Raw genomic sequence first — 24,065 nt, 5'->3', positions numbered from 1 at the left:
CTTTTGTATAATAACTATTAAAATATAAAGTATAGCACATTTAATGTATTGACATATATATATATATATATATATATATATATATATATATATATATATATATATATATATATATATATATATATATATATTATAATTATACCTAATAGTCATCGAAAAACATTGAAAAAATATGTTATGTCTTGTCATAAAAGTAGTGGTAGTTATAACTTCCCACACTTAGGAGCAATAGGTAGACGTAAAGTGATAATACCGAGTTCATCTGAAATATAAATTTAAAAATTAAAATTCATAAAATTTGTAATTAATATTAAATATGAATTTATAACTCTTAAAATATAATATTATTTTTTAAAAGAAATAAATTAAATTTTGAATCTGCTTCTGCTCGGAGAAACTATGATTGAAGTACATTAGTCCATTAACCATTTGCTTTCAAGTCAAAGAATCTTTACCATATAACATTGAACTAAATTAACTAAAATGACCATATAATATATATTCTATGATTTGTACAGCATGACTGACTTTTTAAGATGAACATATCTTTGACTTCCAAGCTGAATATTGATGTTGTGTGTACTCTCTCCACATGCCTCTAACCAAAAAAATATTTAATCATATTTCGTGTTTACATCAAATTATAATAATTTAGCATAATAAAGTGATAAATGAGGTAAACATTTATGAGTATGGCCCCATAACATGTGAATTCTTTAATTTCCGTCTGCCTAAGTCTTCACAAAAGTGGAGTGATCAAGATTCAAACTTTATAACGACTAAATTTTAGAGTCGTGATGTCAAATGCTATTAATTAATTGGGTTTAGATTTACATGATTGAGTTGGACTGAATTTGTATAGGTGTCCTAATTCATCCCCTAAATTTTTTTGGACAAAATTATTTAATCGTTATGCGAATAGCGGGATTAATTAAGAAATATATAGCCAACTAAATAGTCGAACTGTACATGTATGGTAGGTAATACGAACAACACATTTATAAAGTAAGTGAAAACACCAAATATACCCTTGAACTTTAAAAATAAGTCAATTTTATTCTCAATACGTTTAACTTAAAAATATTTTAAAAAGTGAAACATGACAATTAATTTGAACCTTAGACTAAGGTGACGAGGGATGACATTTACAATAAAAAAGTCATTTCTTAATTTCATTTAATTTTCACAAAAAAGTCAATAAATTATTAAATGAGGAGCATTACATTAATGTCTAAATTGAAACAATAAGTCGAGTATGTATTTTTTTCACAATTAATATTTGGCGTTGAAATAAATATACTAAGAAACTTATATTTTTTTCAGATCTTGGAGAAATTAATTTTTCGAATAAGAAAAAGATGGCAATACAGAAAATGCAAGCGTTATCCGGGATATAATTATGAATATAAATTAAATCCAAAAAAAAAAACAAAAAAACTTTAGCATGCTTGGATCCAAGTCAGTGTCACGTAAGAATGACAAAATAAAGATATTTATTTCTTATTAATTTGTTGTTTCTTAAAGAATCAAAAATACAATATAAAAAAGTTGAAAAGTATAATGCTTTTATTTGACTAACTCTAGTAATTAGGATCAAATCAATGTACTAATTTCTAAGTATATGATAACTACGACTTTGACTTTGTCCTTTTTCTAAGTACACATTAAGTGACGACTTAAATTTATAGACTATGCTCTTTATGTTATCATTATATTTTTTGGCTACCGACTCTCTGTTTGGTATTCGTTTTGGATCGGATCTGATTAATTTAAATTTATATTGGAAAGTCTATTTTAAAATAAATCGCTTTTTATTAAAAGTGACTTCATATTTAGAATTCGATGAAATCTCTAATTAATAATGAAAAAATATTAATGATTAATTATATTGCTGATGTTATTACTATTATTATAGTCAAATTAAGCACTTATTTATTTGATGAATAATCACACATATACTCTCTACTCATTCAAGCTAGTTGAATAATAGTATGTAGTGTGAAAATTGAAAATGAGCAAATTCAAATTAATTTTAATGTAGTTATCTAAAAATCGAACAAATAATAAGATAAAATAAAAATTACATATAATAAAGTCTTCTTGCATTTACTTTTTTTTATATTTTGATTCTCTTAAATAAAAAATCTGATTTCATCTTTGAAAAAAGTTTATAAAGAAAATGGGTGATTGTATCATGTCTTCCACACACATATTATTATTTCTTATGTTTTTTTTATTCTAAATTATGGATCAAGCACGTTAAATTTCATTTTGTGGGAACGAAATTTGAATCCAAGACCTTTTAAATGATTTTATATCATATTAAATCGTGTGATCTTCTTATTAAAAAAAATAACTTGAATTTAGAGATAACATACTTTTAATTAACTAATATATATAATATAAATATAATGCGTAATGTTAATTATATTCAACATGTCGACATAATTTCTCAAAGATCCTTTAGGTAATTATATATATCCTCCTCTTTTCAAATATATGAAAAGGCACTTACAAAATAAAATAGGCATAATATATGAATTAAGAGATCAATAATCAAATCCTTTGAGATACGACTCATCTCTGAATTCTATATAAACACAAAATATTTTGTGCATCAAACGATCCTTTTAAAATTCATTTGGAAAATGTATTTAGTAACATCACTATATGTAAGGGGTGCATCCAATTTCTAGCCCTTCTAGAATTATCAAAATAAGTAGAATAATATGCAAGACTTTTACATTAAAAAAAATTAAATAAACTCCAGAAAATATAATATTATATTAATCCATCTATGTACGGCAAGTACATGAATAAGTACGGACAACTACCCCAATATTTTTAAAAATTATATACACAATTTAATTTTAATGCAAATTCAAAGTAAAAACAATCAAAATAATTTAATGCATGATAAGGGCCCCATAAGAGCATCATCACCAAAACTATTATTGTTAGCACGTATATGTTTACAATATTTTAATTAATATTAAATATGTACTCGATTTGCCTCAATTTATATGAAAAAGTCTGAAGTATGAGGGTCGAAAATAATATTAATTAATTTGATTATAATTTTTTTAAATTAAATTTGTCTTTTGTAAATTATATATAAAAAAATTCTACAAGTTAATATTGCTAATGATTTAATAAAAGATCGATAAAATTATAATAAAAAATAAAACTGTCTAGATCCTTCAAATAATAACACTTACACATAAATCGAAACGGATGATATTATAACAAAATTTATGAGCGGCACTAAACAATCGAAGTCAAATATATATAATATTAATATTATATGACTCACATATAATATTTATAGTAAATTATATTAATTTACTATGACTAAGTCATAAATCAAAGTATAGTTTAAAAAATAATAATAATGATTTATGATTTTACTAATAAGAGTGTATGTAAAGATACATATCATGTACTGATCATTGTAAATTTGTTATCGGTAATAAATAATTTTTTATTTTCCAAAGTATAAAATTAACCACAACACAATAATAGCTCTAAGTGCGTGTATATTGATGTGTTTATTAACTAATTAGAATTTATTAGTGTAATAAACACTTACCCACCCCCAACAGATGATTAGTGACAAGTGATAATAACTTGTCAAGTTTTAATTTTAATTAATTTTTTTCCAAAAAAGAAAAAAAAACTTAGGTGGGAAAGGACTAAAAGAATATTGTAGAAGAATGAAAATGCCACAAATTTACAAAAATATTAATGGTCAGTCACGACTCACGACCTTTAATTTATTTTATAAAAACATATATATTAGTCATATAGTTCAAATTCGTTCGTGTAATTTTACTGAATATATTATTATAGAAAAGATGATTGAAAATGATTGTACAATAATTAATAATTAATAATTGAAGTGGTTAGTGATATTTGTTATATCTATAGGAGTGATGGTGATTGTGCAATTATATCTTAGCAAATTTTTCTACAAAATATTCAATTTTTTCATTGAAATATATTCATTCTAAATAAGAAAATTTGTTTCGTAGAAAAACGAAAGTGAATTTACATTCAAATATGTAAGAAAGAGAATATATCTTTGATTTTTATTTATTGAAAAAGAGTAACCATGCTTAAGTCAAAAACAATGTGTGTTTGAACATCATTGGTTGCTAGGTACGTAGGTCCGTCATTGCCACCAAGATGTTACAATTTCTAGATCGTGAACTCAATTTTCGTTTAAAGAATGAAAGAGTCTCAATTATATAAATCGCAATACATAATAATGATATATAATAAGATTAAATTATTAAAAAAAGACTAGTATATATATCCATTATGTTCACATAGGGTCATCAATACATTCAATGATGGCTCACCAAATACACACTTGCAATTGCCCAAAAGACACCAATAATAATATTCAAAATACTTGAGCAAATTTTTCTATCATTTTTCACCTACTTCCATCTACATATATAGATACATATCCATTTGTTTACACACACAAAAAAAGATAATTCATTTTGATATTATCTTAATTATTATTTATTACCATAACATGAGCCTAAAGAAGCATCTTAGCTTGATGCACAAAGTATTTTATATTCACGTAGGATTTTGTTAAGGTCGCATCTGATCAAGGGGTGCATATGGTGTGATCAGTCTATCATAATATAGATATTAATTATATTAATGGTTATTTTCACAACTCAAATTTGTAATCAATAAATCACATGTAAAATACTTTTATCGTTCCTACAACTTTATAGTAGATAAATAGAAAGGTGTGACATATACATGATGCAATAATTTTTCCCATTCCAAGTCTACTTCTACAACAACTTGGACAAACAATTCTTGATTTTATCATTGGAATCCTGAAAGATCAATATACCTTGTTCATAGATAAATATAACAAGTTATCTGAAAAATAAGGCAAATAAAATGGTATAATATGCTAAATTACGTATCTTAAAATCTTCACCACTAATGCAAAAAAATGAATATCTTATTTTCCATATTACAAAATCCTATATTTTTTTTTATGAAGGTTATTTATAGATATCCTTTAGGTAATCTAATTGTGCAAAAAAAATATTTATATTATGTGTGCACATAAGTTAAACTAACCAAATTAATTCAAACAAAAGATATCCTACTTACTTACTATCCAATTTGGTCATAACAAAAGAAAAAGGCAACTAGTCATAGTCAAACTATTCAACTAATAAACCTTATAAATAATCTACCCCCATGAAATTTTCATTTTCATTCTTTCTTCTCCAATTAAACCAAAAATTTCCCTTTTCACATCTAACATATATTCAAACCCCCTACTTACCCTCCCCCCCCCCTTCCCCCCACAAAAAAAAAATCACATTTCTCAAAACATTACATCAAAACATGGTAGTTTTACCAACAAAGAGAGAAAGAGAAGGTGAATTTAAGACCATAACAAGTATGGCGAATTACTTGATGTTGTTTTCACGTCAAGAAAATCATTTTGACACGATGATGAACAACTCTCCTAGTCGAGTTTTTGAGTGCAAAACTTGTAATAGACAATTTTCTTCATTTCAAGCACTTGGTGGTCATCGAGCAAGTCATAAGAAGCCAAGATTAATGGGAGAATTGAATTTTCAATTGCCAATTTCTCCACCTAAACCAAAAACACATGAGTGTTCAATTTGTGGACTTGAATTTCCTATAGGACAAGCTTTAGGTGGACATATGAGAAGACATAGAGGTATATTGAATGAAAATAATAATAAGAATATTCAAGTTCATCATGTTGTGAAGAAATTAAAAAGTCCGAGAGTTTTGTGTTTGGATTTGAATTTGCCACCATTGGAGAATGATCATTTAGAGTTCTTGTGATTATTGAACATTGGATAAAATAAATCCTATCTAGATGTATAGAATTAAGTTAATTAATTCTTCTTATGGATCATGTTCTAGATAGGGGTTTATTTATGTATTTATAGGATTGGAGCGATGTTACTAAGGGTGGTCAGTTGAATATTTTTCGCTGAAAAAACATATTGTATATATAAATCAAATATTACTTTTTATTTCTCTAAGTTCCTTCTTAGAGAAACAAAATATAATGATCTTTTATTAATGAGATCGGATGATTGAGATTTTTACACCCTTAATCAGAGATGTTAAGTTCGAATCGCAGGAGAACAAAAAAAATCTTGTTGAGATGGTGAAAATAATAATAATAAAAAAAAAAATATATATATATATACCTACAACATTTTTATTTGGGATAATTAAATTAAATAAATGTATTTAAAAAAAGAAAAGAAAAAAGAAATGACAACTTAAACACCTATGACTATGACTTGTCAATTTGCTAGTACACATTCAAGTGACGACTTATTCAATTGACTATAATGTTCACTATTATTAGTCAAAGCAATTAATTATTATTTGATGAAAAATAACAAAACTTCTTCCAACTAACTTTTGGCTAAAATTTTAATAATTGAACTAAGCAACAAGTTGAATTAGTATATGTAGGTGTGAAAACGATCGTGGAACCCATACAAGTTGATATATATATAATTTTATGACTGTAAAATTTAATTTCATGACCTCCTGCAATAATAACGTACTAATACATAAGTGTGTACATGATACTTGCCATTATTTTTGTGAGGTAAGAAAAATTGTTTCTAATAGAAGCTTGTGATCACTTGCTTGCATAATAATAATAATACTCTCAGTTGAATTTAAAAAAAATAAATAAATATATATATATATATGCACACTAAGGGGTGGATCTACGTTAATCAAACGGTGGCACAGAACATCACTTTGTCTAGAAAATTTTACTAAACATGTATATTAATCTTATATATGTAGAAATTCATGATATATAGAAAGAAAGTAAAATCAATTAGCATTGAGCGTTGCTTGACATGTAGGTTAAACACATGTTTTATTCTCGAGGTTTGAGGTTCGAATTCACGATCTTTTGTGGTCTAAAATCAAACTAAACTGATGGGTCAACGTCATGATCTCTTGTCTACATATATCATAATTAATATTTATTTCTCTCTTCTAGAAAAATATCGATATTGCTTATGAAAATCTATATCGCACATTACAAAAATAATTTATAAAATAAGGACGAGTTGCTTGAAAATATTAATTTATATTTAGTTACATCACTACACGCAAGGGGTGGCATCATAATATAGTTGACAAGCTGCCTAATAGCTGTATAATTAATAATTTATAATTTAATATTACAATACTAATTAAATTATTTACCAATGTACCTAGCCAATAAAGCTGGCTCCATTCAGTCCAATATTAATTAACCTTCTAGTATTATAAAAAAATAATTAGAATAATTAATATTATGTATGAACGACTCTTCCATTTCAGATAATAAACTCCATAAATAAAATATTATAAGAATTCATATTTGTACGAATAAGTACTAACTAGTACAGATGTAGACCTGCATATTTTTAATTTCATATTTGGGAGATTTTGATATGAAGTTTAAGTAAGTAATTAGGAAGACGAAAGAAAGAAAAGGAAATGTCGTGGATCATGGTAATGCTATATGTATAACTCTCCAACTAATTACGGAGCATCTTATATAAAGTTTTTTCAAAAAAATCGACATGAAGCCATATTACCAAAATATTCATAGGCTAACACATACGAAAAATTGAGAAAATCGCCTAATTCCTATCAAATGGCCCCTAAATTCCAAAAAATGATGTGGATCATGGTCAGACTATACATACTGCTCCCCCAACTCATTACAGAGTGTCTCATCAAGCTTGTTTTCAAAGAAAACGGTCAGAAGTCATATAACCAAAATATTCATGAGCTAGCACACACGGAAAATTGAGAAAATCGCTTAATTCCTGTGAATTGGCTCCTAAATACCTAAAAATACCTCAAAATGGTGAGATTGTACGTACTGCTCCCCCAACTCCCTACAGAGGGTTCCGTAAAGGTTTCCCAAAAAGATCAATCCGAAGTCACATCACCAAAATATTCATGGATCAACACACAAAAAACTTTGAAAACTGTCTAATTAATGTAAATTGGCTCCTAAATGCTATAAAAATTGTGAGACTATATGTACTGCTCCCCCAACTCCCTGCAAAGGGTTCAGTAAAGGTTTCACAAAAAAAATTGACCTAAATTTATATAACCAAAATATTCAGGGCTAACACACACACAAAAAAACTGGAAAAAAATGCCTAATTCCGATAAATTAGCCCCTAAATGCCAAAAAATGTTGTAAAATTGTGAGACTGTACTTACATCTCCCCCAACTCCCTACAGAGGGGATCCGTAAAAGTTTTGCAAAAAAATCGATCGAAAGTCATAACATCAAAATATTCATGGGCTAACACACAAAAAAAATGAAAAAAGTCTCTTAATTCCTGTAAATTGAGTCCTAAATGTCCAAAAATGCCTTAAAAATGGTGAGATGTACATACTGTTCCCCCAACTCCCTATAGAGGATTCCCTAAAGGTTTCATAAAAAATCGACCGAAAGTCATATCACCAAAATATTCATGGGCTAACACTCACGAAAAATTGACAAAAATCTCCTAATTTCTGTAAATTGACCCCCTAAATGCCCAAAAATGCCTCAAAATTGTGAGATTGTACTTATCTCTCCCCGAACTCCCTATAGAGGGTTCCCTAAAGGTTTCGCAAAAAATCGACCGAAAGTCATATCACCAAAATATTCATGGGCTAACTAACACACACGAAAAATTGAGAAAATCTCCTAATTCCAGTAAATTGACCCCTAAATGCCCAAAAACACTGTAAAAATTGTGAGATTGTATGTACTACTCCCCCAACTCCCTACAGAGGAGTTCCGTAAAGGTTTTACAAAAAAATCGATCGAAATCCATATTATCAAAGTATTCCTGAACTAGCACACACAAAAATTTAAAAACAAAAAACTAATTCTTGTAAAATTGGCATCTAAATTCTCAAAAAAATATTATAAAAATAATGAGAGTGTACATACTACTATCCAGATCGTTACGGTTAGTCCTATAATGATTTTGCAAAAATGTTTTGCAATTACTCCCAGTTACTTTGTTTTAATAGAATATACCTAATTTATTCCACAAAACAATGTTGCCTATTTCGTCATTACCAAAAAAAATAATTAAAAAGTCAACTAATCTTAGTCAAACTAACCAACTATATTATCACCATATTATAAATAATATAAATAACCTACCTCCATGAGATCCTCAATTTATATTCTTATATAATTCAACCAAAACCATTTATAACAACTCTCCATTTCACACCAAATAAAGAAATAAACAAACTTATAATTATTTGAACTTATAATATATAGACGCTTAGTTTTTTTGTTTTTTTAAAAAAAAATTGTACTTTTATTTGTTGTTTCATTTTTATTTCTTTTAATTATGGATCTTTACTAGATAGAGATTTAATTATTCGTTTATACGATTCATACATATTCATATAATTTATGATCGTATACATTGTACGTATTTACGTATAAATATATTTTAGTTTTCGAATTTTCAGATCATAATTCCATCATAATAACTATTTACTATAGCAAATAACATAACTCTGTAGTAATGAAAGAATTTTGATTTAGTTTAGCTCATTAATTTATGAATTTATATATATGTAATTATCATTTCTAATTAAGTCAAGTGATACCTAAAATTGATGTTGACAATTTTATTAGTTTGTGATTATTGATACAATACCGTTGGAATTTAAATGTCTCAATGATCAACCACCGGCCTGTCAAACGATAATAATATACTCAGTGTAATTTTATTAGTGGAGTTTAAGGAGGCAGATAGGGATAGTGTGTACGAAGACCTTATTTCTACTTTTATGGAGTAGAGAGATTGTTAATTTTGATCGATAGACTGTTGATTCAAGAAAAATATTTCAAAACAGTTTGAGAAATACAATATGAAAGCTCGGATAAAAATACCAAAAAATAAAAAGAAAAAAAATATTGACAAAAAAAATCAATATTGTAAGGTTTCTATGAAACACGATTCGACTTTTATATAAGAGTCTTATAAAATACGAATCTTAATTAGTCGGACCAAAAAATATTCTATGATCACATGTGAAGTGGATAATTTTCTTGCTCATTTAAGACTCAAATATTAATAATGTCATCAAATAATAAGCATAAATCACGGGTCAAATTAATATAATTAAGTCCAAACCAAAAAAAGGGGTTGTTGTGAACCACCTCTAGCATATACACTTTGCCTAAATGTTCACACATGCATGATCATCATCTAAATAAAAATCAAATCTACATTTTAATTTTTATATTATCGTTAAATAAAATTATTTCTACTTGAATAGTACTCATTTTTTTTAGTTGAGATGGATAAGGTTTATGTATGTTATTGATCTACCCTCTCTGATTTTTTCTTTTGGAATTATACTGATTGATATGTTATTATTATTGTTGTTACTTGCTAAATTAACTTTAGTATTTGGGAAGGAAATAGATATATATGATCTAAACTTATCGACGAAAAAAAGATACAAAAAGCATAATGTAAAACAATCATCAAGTATATATTAATTACACTAATTAAATATGGTACTATATATTACATCTACAAGGGCTAAGGTCCTAGATCCCTTATATAAACGAACAAATAAATCCATATCTAGTACAAAATACATAAGAAGAAAATAGAATAGAAAAAAAAAACTAATAATCAAACGTCTAGATGTCTAGATGGGATTTTGATATATGTGCAATATATATATATCGATATGAATTCAGAACCTAGAATCAGTGAGTTCAGGATATGTGTAAATGATGAATTGATAATTTGAACTCATAGAACCTATCCTAGATTCGTGATCTGGTCCAATATTATTCATTGATCACAAAAAGCAATCAACTAAAGTATTTGCCTTCTTCAACTTGAACTCTAAATCATTTTCCAATGGTGTCAAGTTCAAATCCAAACACAAAACTCTTGGATTATTTGATGATTTCTTCACAACATCATGATGAGGAACTTGAATATTATTATTACTATTATTATTATTTTCATTCAACATACCTCTATGCCTTCTCATATGTCCACCTAAAGCTTGTCCTATAGGAAATTCAAGTCCACAAATTGAACACTCATGTGTTTTTGGCTTAGGTGGTGAAGTTGGCAAATGAAAATTCAATTCTCCCATTAGTCTTGGCTTCTTATGACTTGCTCGATGACCACCAAGTGCTTGAAATGAAGGAAATTGTCTATTGCAAGTCTTGCACTCAAAAACTCGAGAAGGAGAATTGTTCACCATCGTATTAAAATGATTTTCTTGACGTGAAAACAACATCAAGTAATTCGCCATGGTTGTTATATCAAATTCTCCTTCTCTTTCTCTTTTCATTGGTAGAACCACCATAATTGTATGCAATTTTGAGAATTTTTTTAATTTTTTTGGTGTGAATGGTTTTTTTTTTTTTTGGTAAGAGGAAGAAAAGAATATGAAATATTTTTAGGTTTTTGTGGTGGAAGGTTATTTATTTATAAAGATTTTTAGTTGGATAGTTTGACTAGTATTAGTTGACTTTTTTGTCATGACGAAATTGGGCATGTTGATTTCTTGTGGGATAAGTAAGTTAGATTTATTCTCTTTCTCATTAGTACCGGGGTTTATTGCTATGATTGATTAACTTCTTTTTTTTTTGCTTAGGGTGTGTTTGGTATGTTAAGGAGGGTTTTCAATTTTTTCATGTTTGATCGGTCAGCAAAGATAACGTTTTTGGAAAATATTTTGTCGATTGTGTAGGATAGGTGGAAGGTGGTGATGCACAATGATCAGTTCCGAAAGAACACTATTTCGTCTATAAGAATACTTAACCGTACGTCACATCTGTTTTACAAATATCGAGCAAATGACTTGCTTGTTAAATTAGGAAAACAAGTATATCGTAAGTGAAACTCTGTGTTGATTGTCTCTCCCACTCATGTTACTTATTGTTACCCGTCTTGCCTTCCCATTTGCTCATTCAGGAGGTGAATTCATGATTTAATTTTTATATGCTCAACCTCTAAGATTCTTAGCATTGAACGTTTGAATCTCTTATATTTTAAAAGTTATAGATTCATACCTAGTACTATTCGATGCAAAATTATTTATGAATTTTTACACATAATGTACATTTTGCGTTAAAAGTAATGAGTTCAGATGAATTTGTTATCATCAGTTTGTGTTCGCCTACGCGCCCATCCCCACTCCCCTCGACCCCTTGCCTACTTCCACCACCCCCACTGCTACCCTTATCACTCGATCTCCACCCCTAACCCACCCATCCGGTTATAATCGTATTTGCTAAAATTAGAAATATTTTTGTTGATTTATCGAACATCAGAAAATAAGTAAGAAACTAAAAGTATTTTCCAATGTGCCAAACACACCCTTAATTCAAAAAAAGGAACTTAAATTAGTGGTATTTAATTAGGAACTTAATAAAGTGATGTCATGGAGCACGTAAGCATGACATATTAATTAGGAAATATTAATACTAGATATACTACAAGTCTAATACTTGCAAAGTTGACTATAGTGAACCAGCATTTTAATTCTTAATAAATATATTTATGTAAATTCTTGGCAATTTCATTTTTTCTAGAAATTCTATTAGTCCAATTCACACTTTTGTTTCTTTAATTCGAAAGAATTAAAATGTAAGTTGAACAACTATTTATCTTTTTTTTCTTGTTTTCTTACTCGGTATTTGATATCCGTATAGAAATCTAATTAAATCTGAATTCAAGTCAAAATATATCATATTGAGGTTAAAGCTCTGTATTTAATAGGGTTCGAACTCGAAATGTTTAATTAAGAATAAAGAGTATTTACAACTCTACCAGAGTAAAAATAGGTCACGCCCACAGATATTTGATGTAGTTTAATATACTACATAGATATTTGATGTATCAAAAAAAAAAAGATTATGTAAGATCTAAAAACATATTATCAATTAGTAATTAATTAATTGACTGAAAATGTGTGCGCTAATCGCGTTTAACATTCGTATGTACCATGTCTTCATTATTATATAGTACTATATAATATTTAATTGTTCACACTACATCATAACTTCTATATATTTTATTTTTTGTGTAATATCTTATGCATTCTGATTAGGGTTTAATTATTAGTCGGTATCATACTGAAGTCTGACTAAATTTGGATTTGTGTCGGGAAGTCTCACATTAGGGATAAAATATTTCCCAACAAAGGCGATTTCATACCGAGGGAGATTCGAACCTATGACCTCTAGTTAAAGATAAATGAGTACTTATCAGTTACCACTCCACTACAACGTTTTTGGCAAATAGTGGTTATTTAGATGCTTATTTTGTATAGTTAGGTTTTTTTCCCCTTATTAATATTGCTTGTTGTTTTCTTTGCTATTATTCTTTTATGTACAAACTACTCCCTACAAATCCCACTCGTGAAATTACACTAAAATTATTTTTATTGTTATTTAAGTTTTCGAAAATAAAATAAAATAATTCAAGTTGTATTTGCATTAGGAAACTACCAAGAACCTTCGTATATGAATAAAAAAATACGTAACAAAATGGATAACCTTATTCATGAGGTGTACGTGAGTAAATTAAAGTCAGACAAATACTTTATAGTAAAAATAAAATAAAATTAGACTTATCTAAATATCTAGAAGGTTGTTGATTAGTTCATGTACTTGTTCGTACAACTTGAATTTTAAAATCATCAGTTGACAAAAAGTACAAAAATATCGTTGTAAGTTTAGTTGGGACAGAAATATTTATATATATCAAAAGATTGAATCTAATAATAAAACAAGTAGCTAAATGGATTTTAAATATATTAATTATACATAGTTTTTAAAAAAAATAGATATTAAGTAAATTTCTAATCATGCTTCGAATACTCCTCTTTTGAGCCAAGAATTAATTTATCAGAAATAGTTTTTCTATTCCATAAAATTAAGGGTAAAACATACGTACATCCTACACTTTTCAGAACCTACTTATAGGATTACATTATATTTATTGTTGTTGTCATTGAATTGATTAACATAAATATAAGGTTATGTTAAATGCAGTAGCTTAATTTCTCTCTAACTTTGTCGATATATATTACGTACAAAAGGTCTAATTTACCCTTGAATTATGTGAAACAGTTCAAATATACAAAATTTTGAACTTTTGAGAACTCTTATTTAATTTGTTTTCTACAATTTTTTCTCAAATATATTTCTCCAATTTTTATTTTGGAAATTGTCAAAACTCCTTTTAGTACAAGTGTGGATAAGGATATATATCTTTGAAAGAAGTATCCCACCATAGTAAATTGTTTGAAAATACTTACTTGTTAGATCTTTCAACTACATATATGTCTTCATACGAATTTAAATAATATATATTATCGATATAAAAAATAAATTAAAAATTATCAGATGAAGTACCTAAAGAATATCTATTTATAGTCTTTATAAAATATGAAATTTGTAGTTTTAAAAATACATACTACTTGTTATTATAACAGACAAATATGATTTGATGAAGTATATAATTTAAACCTTTTAAAATTATTATATTATTGCTTAGTGAGAAATATTATTGTCTACGTTCCAAAATATCATTTTCAATTAGTTAACTAAATATATTGTTTCAACTTGCTTCACTAGTAACAAATTTTTAGCCATACATTTGTTGAATTATTAGTTGGTTTGTCTTATCATTCAAATAGGGTAGGTCTTCTTGACTAATTAATACTGACCATAACGTCTAGACTTAACTTTGTTGATAAAGTCCTCCCTCAAGTAACGTACGGCAAGATTTTTCGTAAATAGATAGTAATATAATTTATATAGACATGTATCCACATCTTAATTAATGTTAAAATATTGTCTTTTAAACATACGTTAGGTTAAAATGATCTACACTATTAATGTATATAAGCAGTGGCGGATTCAGGATTTTTGCTCAGGGGTTCAAAGTATAAAGAAAAAGTTCAGGTAGCAATGCAAGTGCGCGATGAGCATAGTAGCCCCTCGGCATGCTCTTTGTACAAGAACTATTTCATTGGTTCATAAAAGTAAAGACTTAAATTAATCAAAGATATCGAGGACAAAGATACATTAATAAGAATTTTAGCGGATCTACTGTATTACATAAATTAACTCTCAAAACAAGTGAAGATTAAATGATGAAAAAGGGAGCGTGAGTAATATAAGGTAAATTCATATATGATTAATTTCTAAAAATGACATGTCATTTTCATAGACTTGTTTAGTTGTTTTTTAAGCTTAGATGACAAATTGATTTGATCCCAAGTGGAGTATTTAGTCAAAAAATTTTTTTGTATTTTTCAACTTTATTATGTTTTGTTGGTTGTTAAAGAAGCAACTTTGAGATGATCCTTATTTAGCTATTCCTACGTAACACTGACCTGGATACAAATTAATTTTTTTCTATAATTCATCCTTTAGCAAAATACTATTTTTATTTTTATTTTTTGGTCTTTGGAAAGTACCAAGAGACCCAAAAAAATAAAGTACACTATGAAAAATACGATGACTTATCTTTCAATCGAGGGTCTATAGTAAACAAACTCTATTTTCATAAGGTAGGATAAGAATAAGATTACGTACACTCTGGTGACTTCAATTTTTCCGGACCTTGTAGAATTCTACTAGTCATGTTGTTATTTTATTTCTCATGATAATAGCAGGGTTAACTTATAATGTTATATATTTACTTTGTTTTTATCAACATGGATTGTGGTGGGATGGTTGAGATTTTCGTTTGTTCTTCACTAGTGGTCAAATCATGTTGGGATCAAAGTGTTGCCCTTATAAATGAACTCTGCAATGCATAAATCAAAATTTAGTCAACCTCAATTAATACGAATATCGAATATCAAGTGGAAAATAGAAAAATTGACTTTTTTTTAAGCTTTATCTATGATTAGAGGTATTACTTTAATTTCTTGATCATTAAAGTCAATACTCTAGCTTTGTTACTTTTGTAAAATAATAATATGCTATGTATAATATTGATCATTTATTTCAAAGTCTTCATTTATTTCTTAAACTCCGTGTCCGATCAAATATTGCCACATAAAATGAGACGGAGGGAGTATAAAATAAGTTCGAGGTGGTAATAGGACCTTAGTAGGTTAGGTGTGTCTCAGGAATTTTGGGCATAGGCTGGGGTACTTATGCATTTCCCCTATATAATTACATAAATAATTTATATTATATTATTATAATACTAACTAATATATAACCTAATATTAGTACAAAACAAAATGTTTTTGTTTTTAGAACAAGTGTTCAAAGGTACTTTTTTTATCTTTATCCAAATACCACAGAAATATTTAAAAACTATTTTAGCTAAAAAAAAAAAAACACCTAAAATAAGTTAATCCAAACAAGCTCTTTGACTACTCTATCCGACTATCTCGATTAAAATGTATATTGTTGTATAATGATTAACAAAGGAAGTGCTTATACTTTCTTTTGAATATTTATTTCTCTATGGGTAAGGTGTTAGATGACACAATTGAGACATTTTTCGAAAAACCAACATAATTTTCTATTAAAAATATATATAAGCCAACAATGAACAAGCTATGGTCACCAATTTACCGTATTGCAAAATACCAAACTAGAGGTAACAAGGATAAGTCTGAGTGAGTTGTATTGTTGATCAAAATTATTTAACCAACTGAAATATGTATACGTATGAAAGCATCAGTTTAAACTGTGTAACTGACTGAAAACTAGCACAAACAAAAAGGCCTTATTTTTCCAAAAAGCAAATTAAAACTCACACTGGCTATACCAGGCACAGAGAATAGCTTAACATATCTATCGTCGCGTCATTTTTGGAGGCCAGTGCTATGGGTACATCAACAGTTCAAGCTTCAGAATTGACTAATCGGATCCTGTTGCAGCGCTTTCTGGACAAGCTCGGTCTGTTCTTTCACGTGAACCTGGAAGAAACCAGTGGCTGTGGCAGCAGAAGGAGCACGACCAACATACTTGATATCATCCATGTTACCTCTGCCTAGTGATTTCATGGCAGTAGAAAGGCGTGGTGCAATGTAATTGAATGCGCCCATGTTCATTGGCTCTTCTTGGCACCAAACTATCTCTGCATCTGAAAATATGAAAGTTTGAATTCGTTATCACATGACAATCGGTTTGTCTACCTCTATGCAGAAGTCCTGGTTAGATGTATGCATGCAATCATTCAGGGATGCTTATGCCAATGCAATTTCGGGATAAATATACATAAAGGCAGATTTTCATTTGATTTAACGAGTAAAGGTAAGCCAAATGTTTCAGAGCACATACTTGGATATCGCTTCAATTCACGCTGGATAAGGTCATATGGGAAAGGACAAAGTTGTTCCACCCGACAGATAGCAATGTCTTTCCCATCAGCTTTAGCTCTTTCTTCGTCAAGCTCATAATAGACCTGCATTACAGGCATGAAAGAATAATTTAACTCTGCTAACTTGAGTGAGTAAAAGAAAAGTGTTATTCATGTATTCATTATCCTAGTGACAAAGAAACGTGTTATATTGCATCTAAAGATGTTTGTATCTGCATGGTGAGAAAGGAGAACACTACAGCATGTCATCATCAAAAGAAAAGTTTTAACTCATCGTATGTATCAGTAATGTGTTTATAATTGCATGTCAAAAACTTAGGAAGAACATGATCATGAAAATGAGATTATCAAAAGAAAGAGTATGCTACACACCTTTCCTGAGCAAAGGACCAGCCGTCTGATACCCTCTTCAAGATCCGAGTGCTCCTTCTGATCTTTTATCAGACGCTTGAACCTGGTACCTTGTTTGTCAAAACCTGGATGACCTTGGACATCGTCGAACTCGGATAGATTTGACTTGCAGCTCTTGTGACGAAGCAAGTTCTTTGGGGCCATCACAATGAGAGGCTTACGGAAATCTCTGTGAATCTGAGAAGCAGTTACACATGAGAAAACAAAGAAGCAGAAAAGTTCAAAAATTTAAACAAGCTTGCAGTTGCACTTACTTGACGCCGCAAAACATGGAAATAATTTGCTGGAGTTGTTACATTCACCACCTGCCAATTACATTCCTGAATCTGCTTCCGTAGTGTAGGTTCCATCTCCGGGATAACAAATGGGTTGTCATCACTCATCTGTCATGGAAAAGTATCTCATTAAATTGAGCAAAATACAAAGGTGATTTACTTTGTTGAAGCAATCAGAGGAACACAGCTCATAAACCTAAAAGTAGAAGATGCAGGACTCTAAAGGAAGATGGAACATTACAAGAACCTTTGGGAAACTGTTTGAAGTATTCACTACACTGTAGTACATGAATTGGACATTACATTATAAAATTTTGTATCGTATCTTTTAACCAAGCCCATATCAATATTCACTTCACTGTACTACATAAATTGGACCTTATATTCTATTTTAACCTAGCACTGAGTAGCACACTTCTAAGCACAATTTCATTCATTAAATTTCACATGGTTCCAACCTCTTGTATCTTATATTTTCTTTCAACCATGTCATATCATATTCATATTCGAGACTATCCAATGCTCCTTAGCCAGAATGCAAAGTGAAACTTCCTAACTGTCAGAAAGTTCTGCTTTCTACTAGAGAGAAGAACAGCTAATGCACCTGGAGGAAACGTTCCAAACGTCCACTTGAATGCTCAGGGCCCTGACCATCATAACCATGTGGCAAAAGCACAACCAATCCAGTCTGGCGCAACCATTTCGCTTCTCCACTGCTCACAAACTGGTCAAATATTACTTGAGCTCCATTAGCAAAATCACCAAATTGAGCTTCCCAAATTACCAACGAATTTGGATTTTCCATTGAATAACCCAATTCAAATCCCAAAACACCAAACTCTGAAAGGGAGCTGCACAGAAATACAAGAGCAAACAGAGTTATATGTTGATCTTAAGGCTCTTATATTAGATAAATAGATATTGTTAATAAATAACTATATTCCACAGAAAAAAACATCCACTCCAAAAACATAATAACTCTTCAAGACTTACTCAACAGACTTATTGAAACTTAATCATACTCTTGAAACCAATACAAGGGACGCAAGACCGACATGAGTGACTAGCTCAGAAAGAAACACATTTCTATTGATTTGGTAAACGAAGGAGATAAGTGTGCTCCTAAAATGGAGCTGGATATCAAATGTAAACTTTTGAGTAGATTGATCAAGTTCTTCAAAAGAAAAGTCATGAATCAAGTTAAGCATATTCTGACAGGCAATTGGAAGTGAATTTACTCAGCCAACAGACTATTTGCCACAGCAACTAGCATCATTCAGCAGAGATCAAACGGAAACTGAATATCCCAACAAATAGAAAAAATACGCATGGAAAGCTGGCATACATAAAGGCGAAACACATCAAGAATGCAACCTCAGAAACTGGATTACAAATAAAACAGCTATTAGAATATACCTGTTGCTCACAGTGAACATCTCCTCATTTTGGTTCATCATAACATGATCAAGAGGACAGTACTGTGCCCCTGTCTCCTGATCATGAATAACAGAATGTCTGTGACTGAAAGTACCTCTCTCAACATCCTGACCACTCAACCTAACATGATTACCTTCCACAAGCAATGTTGCAAAAGCAAGTGCTTCTCCAACAGCCCAGTCGACACCCTCCCCTGTCTCAATCATCTTTCGACGGTCATCAAAAACCCTTTTTAATGCTCTGTGAGGCTTAAAACCATCTGGAAACGTAGTGATTGCTTTCCCGACATTCGTCAAAATCTCAGGTTTGACACTGCAGAATAGCACCTATCTTGAGTCACATGGTTCAAGCTTAAAAATAAACCATTTAAGTTCAAAGCATACCCGGTGTTTCGAACACGTGAAAGCTGTGAAGGAGACTTAAAACCAGACCAAAAAGCAGAAAGCCAGTCTCTTTTTTGAGGCACATAGTCTTTACTAGCAATGAACTCTTCATTAAGGATTCTATTGATCTTATTATGTATCTTTTCCACATCATCTTTTGCCACCTGACCGGAATTTAGGAGTTTGTTTTGATAGATCTCCAATGAAGAAGGATGATTTCTGATGATCTATTGCAAGACATAGAACGACAAAGATATCAGTGTTTTCATACAGAATATATGAAGATCCCCGATGCCAGTGGGAATATAAATGAATTTCTATCGCACTTGGTCACAATTTGCAGTAGGAAGGTGAACAGAGTGACTTGTGCCCCAAATCTAAAACTCTAAATATAGTAATAGTTATCTATAAAGCACATACACTTAAATTGAACTAACCTTGTACATTTTAGGCTGGGTGAAGGATGGTTCATCAATTTCATTGTGTCCAAATCGACGATAACAGACAATATCAACCACAACATCAGCATGGAATTTCTGGCGCCATTCTGCAGCAAGTTCACACACATGAGCAACAGCCTCAACGTCATCACCATTGACATGGAAAATTGGAATATCCAAAGCCTTTGCAACGTCAGTACAGTACTGAGATGATCTTCCAGCCGTTGGATCAGTGGTGAACGCCACTTGATTATTCACCACAATGTGAATGGTCCCTCCGGTTGTGTAATTCGGAAGAGCACTCAGATGCAATGTCTCATAGACAACACCTTGGCCTGCAAAGCTACCATCACCATGGAGCAAAATACCCATGCTCTTTGTTCTATTCTCGTCATTCGTATAATATTGCTTTGCTCTAGTTTTTCCAATAACAACTGGATCCACAGCTTCCAAGTGACTTGGGTTTGCAACCAAAGATAGATGAATTCTTTTCCCACCCCTAGTAGGCCGATCATAAGAAGTTCCCAAGTGATACTTGACATCGCCAGTTCCGACATAACCAGCATCATCCCCAGGTTTTATACCACCGCTAAACTCGCTGAAGATCTGCTTTAGTGGCTTTCGAACAACATTACCCAAAACATTTAATCTTCCTCTATGTGGCATCCCAATAACTATGCTCTCAACTCCAAGATCTGCTGCCCTGTCAAACATCTCCTTCATGCCAGGAATCAAGGTCTCACAACCTTCAAGGCCAAATCTCTTGGCTGCCGCCCACTTGGTAGCCAAGAAGTTCTCAAACTGAGTACTCCACATCAGTCGGTCAAGAATAACTTCCCGTCGCTCACGATTGTACTCCATAGATGTTGGGGTTTCAATCCGCTCTCTCAACCAATTGCATTTATCACGATCAGAAATATGCATGTACTCATACCCAATGCTTCCACAATAAGCCTGCTCAAGTCGTGTTAATATTGCCTTCAAAGTTTGCACAGGACGATTCTCAGACAAGAATCCAGACATCTTCCAAACACCAAGGAAGAACTCTCTATCGAGATCAGCTTCAGTGAACCCATATAATGCTGGATCCAAATCATCAGGTATTTCCCTCGCTTCCAAATCTAATGGATCAAGTTTTGCTTTCATATGACCATTAACCTGATAAGCTCTCACGAGCAACAGAAGACGCATACTCTCTTGAATCGTCTGGCCTGAAATCCCGGGAGACGTGGCAGCTTGTCCAACAAAATTCCTGAAGAAATTATCCCACGACTCATCAACACTGTTTGGGTCTTGTTCCCATGCTCGCTGGAGCTCCTCAAGGTAGACGCTGCTCGTCCCATCTAAGAAGCTGTCGGTCAACTTGGAAAGTGGCACTGGTCTTGGGACAGGAGCAGCTTGTGCCTTTGGCCTGACAACTGTGGTATGGAAATATCGACCTTGTGATGGAAGTATGCGAGTTCTTGGGATGTAAGAACCACCCTGTGATAGAGCCCTTCTAATAGCAAGCTTTGCCACACTTGAGCTAGCTCTAAACCACGCCATTACCGTGACTTAAATTCTGAATAGATGAACTCTTCGAAAGCTTTGATAATCTCTTCACTTAATTCAAACCTCAACAACAATCATAATACATGGATAACACCTAGGAAAGGAGCATAGAAAAAATTAGAATGAGTATTGGTGCCAAACAGCAAACAACACGCATTCAACCAACATCTTTTGATTATAGAAATTTCAATCAACCAACATCCAAAATCATTTAGTAGAACTTTGAATAGACTCAGCAGTATATTATTTATGGAAGAAATCAAACGTCCAAACCCCTAAGAGGTAACAATTTAGTAGTTCATTTTCCCTGAAACAACAATTCAACTTCCACTGGATCTAAAATTGTAGCTTATAATCTCCTAAATGAACAAAATATGGCTGGGAAAAGAAGATATATCAGGAAAGCAGCTTCATGTATATAAATTCAAAACCTCATATTGTAAATCAATCAACTACACCTCAATTCCAAACTAATCAGAGCAACTACTATAGAAAAACATCGATTCCACCGCAAAATTAAGCATTCCACTATATTTATGCTAACCATCAACCTACCACAACCCTCCTCCTTCACATGTGATATGTGTTGTCAAGTTCATATAGGCGGTTTAACCCTGTATTACAAATGGAACACCAAAATTATACTGAATTGCAGAACATCGGCGAAATTCAAAACCTCGTATTGTAAATCAATCAATTATACTTCAAGCTCAAATTCCGTTCCAATTTGTTATCTTACTTTCTTTTTAGTCCATTTCAAAAAAGAATATTTCTTCCTTTTTTGACAACTCTTTAATTTTAACTTTCCACGTGGCAAGTTTAAGAACACAAGATTAAAGGACATTATCGTACATTCTACATATCTTTAGTTAAATACCACAAGATTAAAGGACATTATCATACATTCTACATATCTTTAGTTTAATACCACAAGATTAAAAAGTTTTCTGTACTTTCTTAAACTCCGTGCCAAGTCAAAACCAGACAATCAAATCGAAACAGAGGGAGTACTTTTATTTTATCCAAATATCACTCCATTCATGTCCCAAACGCCTACCTTTTTCTACCCCACCCTTGGTGACTCGAACTCTCTTGTCACCTACTTATTTTTCATTTGGTATTGACATCTTTGTTGTTAAAAAAAATATCAATAAACTACACTTCAATCTCATACTAGTTGGAGTAAACTACATAAATCCTCCATTTCAGCTACAAAACTAATCATTCGACTATATTTTCCACAATCCTTCTCCTTTTCACATGCTATATCTTGTCAAAGTTCATACAAACGAAACACTAAAATTACACTAAATCAACGAACATCACCGAAATCAAATACAAATACATCAACCTATACAGCTCAAAAACGAACAGATCTACAAAAAAAAACATACATAATACGGAAAAATCAATGAACAATAACAGAGAAAAGAGATTTGATAATACCTTAGAAGTTCTGAAACCCTAGAACGAACATGGCGAATGAAAAAAAATTGAAGGAGAAATGAGAAGATTCAACATTGAGCGGCTGCTACTGAAGAATGAATTGTGTGTTTTCCATTTTTCCTTTTTACACTATCCGTCACTATAGGGACTAGGAATAATTTTTTATATTTTTTCCCTTTTTTATATTAATTAATAATTGACCAAAATATTATAAAAGGATTTTTTATGATAAAGAATAATAATCTTTTAATTGAGGAAAAGATTGAATTCTATAAAAGTAAAATATTTATATTGATGTCTTAACTAGTTGTGCCTCAACCTTCGAGAAGAAGGGGTAAAGATCTATGTATATTCTGTTGTTCTCAGATTTCATTGTGTGATTATACTAGCTACACGTTAGCATTGAATTTTAAAATCGATAAAAAAAAACTGTTAAAAATGTGTATTTGTTAGTATGTTTTTGGAATGGCTACACATCAGCATTAAATTTATTGTAACGATAAATTGAAGCGAATTCAAATATGAGTTTGTTTTTCATGTAAAAAGAAACAACTTATAAAAGAGGGCCCAACCGGGTTCGAACCGGTGACCTCTTGATCTGCAGTCAAATGCTCTACCACTGAGCTATGGACCCTTTGGTGTTATGTTGGATTAACTAAATAATAGTATCATAAAAATAAAGATACCTACTTCGATACACATTTG

The 24,065-nt window shown here is 30.6% G+C and overlaps 3 protein-coding genes and 1 non-coding gene across 4 annotated transcripts; 1 reads left to right on the top strand and 3 right to left on the bottom strand.

Annotated features, from left to right (window-relative positions):
* Nucleotides 1-5,388: 5,388 nt before the first annotated feature.
* Nucleotides 5,389-5,988, top strand: LOC125819656 (zinc finger protein ZAT11-like). Its single transcript, XM_049499120.1, has one exon. It carries the CDS (start codon nt 5,389-5,391, stop codon nt 5,860-5,862), a length of 474 nt encoding a protein of 157 aa, XP_049355077.1. The 3' UTR covers nt 5,863-5,988.
* Nucleotides 5,989-10,557: 4,569 nt separating this feature from the next.
* Nucleotides 10,558-11,421, bottom strand: LOC125819653 (zinc finger protein ZAT12-like). Its single transcript, XM_049499117.1, has one exon. It carries the CDS (start codon nt 11,419-11,421, stop codon nt 10,900-10,902), a length of 522 nt encoding a protein of 173 aa, XP_049355074.1. The 3' UTR covers nt 10,558-10,899.
* Nucleotides 11,422-16,692: 5,271 nt separating this feature from the next.
* LOC125819620 (uncharacterized) lies at nt 16,693-23,449 on the bottom strand. The gene is made up of 9 exons (XM_049499078.1): nt 23,361-23,449; nt 20,361-22,008; nt 19,924-20,150; nt 19,520-19,852; nt 18,708-18,954; nt 18,083-18,211; nt 17,790-18,005; nt 17,378-17,501; nt 16,693-17,180 (listed from the first exon to the last, which is right to left on the bottom strand). Exons 2-9 carry the CDS (start codon nt 21,906-21,908, stop codon nt 16,945-16,947), a joined length of 3,060 nt encoding a protein of 1,019 aa, XP_049355035.1. The 5' UTR covers nt 21,909-22,008; nt 23,361-23,449; the 3' UTR covers nt 16,693-16,944.
* A 473-nt stretch (nt 23,450-23,922) lies between these two features.
* Nucleotides 23,923-23,994, bottom strand: TRNAC-GCA (transfer RNA cysteine (anticodon GCA)). The gene has a single exon. It is a non-coding gene; the product is annotated as a tRNA-Cys (tRNA).
* Between the last annotated feature and the right edge of the window lie 71 nt (nt 23,995-24,065).

Source organism: Solanum verrucosum, unplaced genomic scaffold (genome assembly GCF_900185275.1).
Source record: "Solanum verrucosum unplaced genomic scaffold, falcon-dt-bn FXZP01000255.1, whole genome shotgun sequence".
NCBI classification, from domain to species: domain Eukaryota; kingdom Viridiplantae; phylum Streptophyta; class Magnoliopsida; order Solanales; family Solanaceae; genus Solanum; species Solanum verrucosum.
This window is presented reverse-complemented; position numbering and strand designations above follow the sequence as displayed.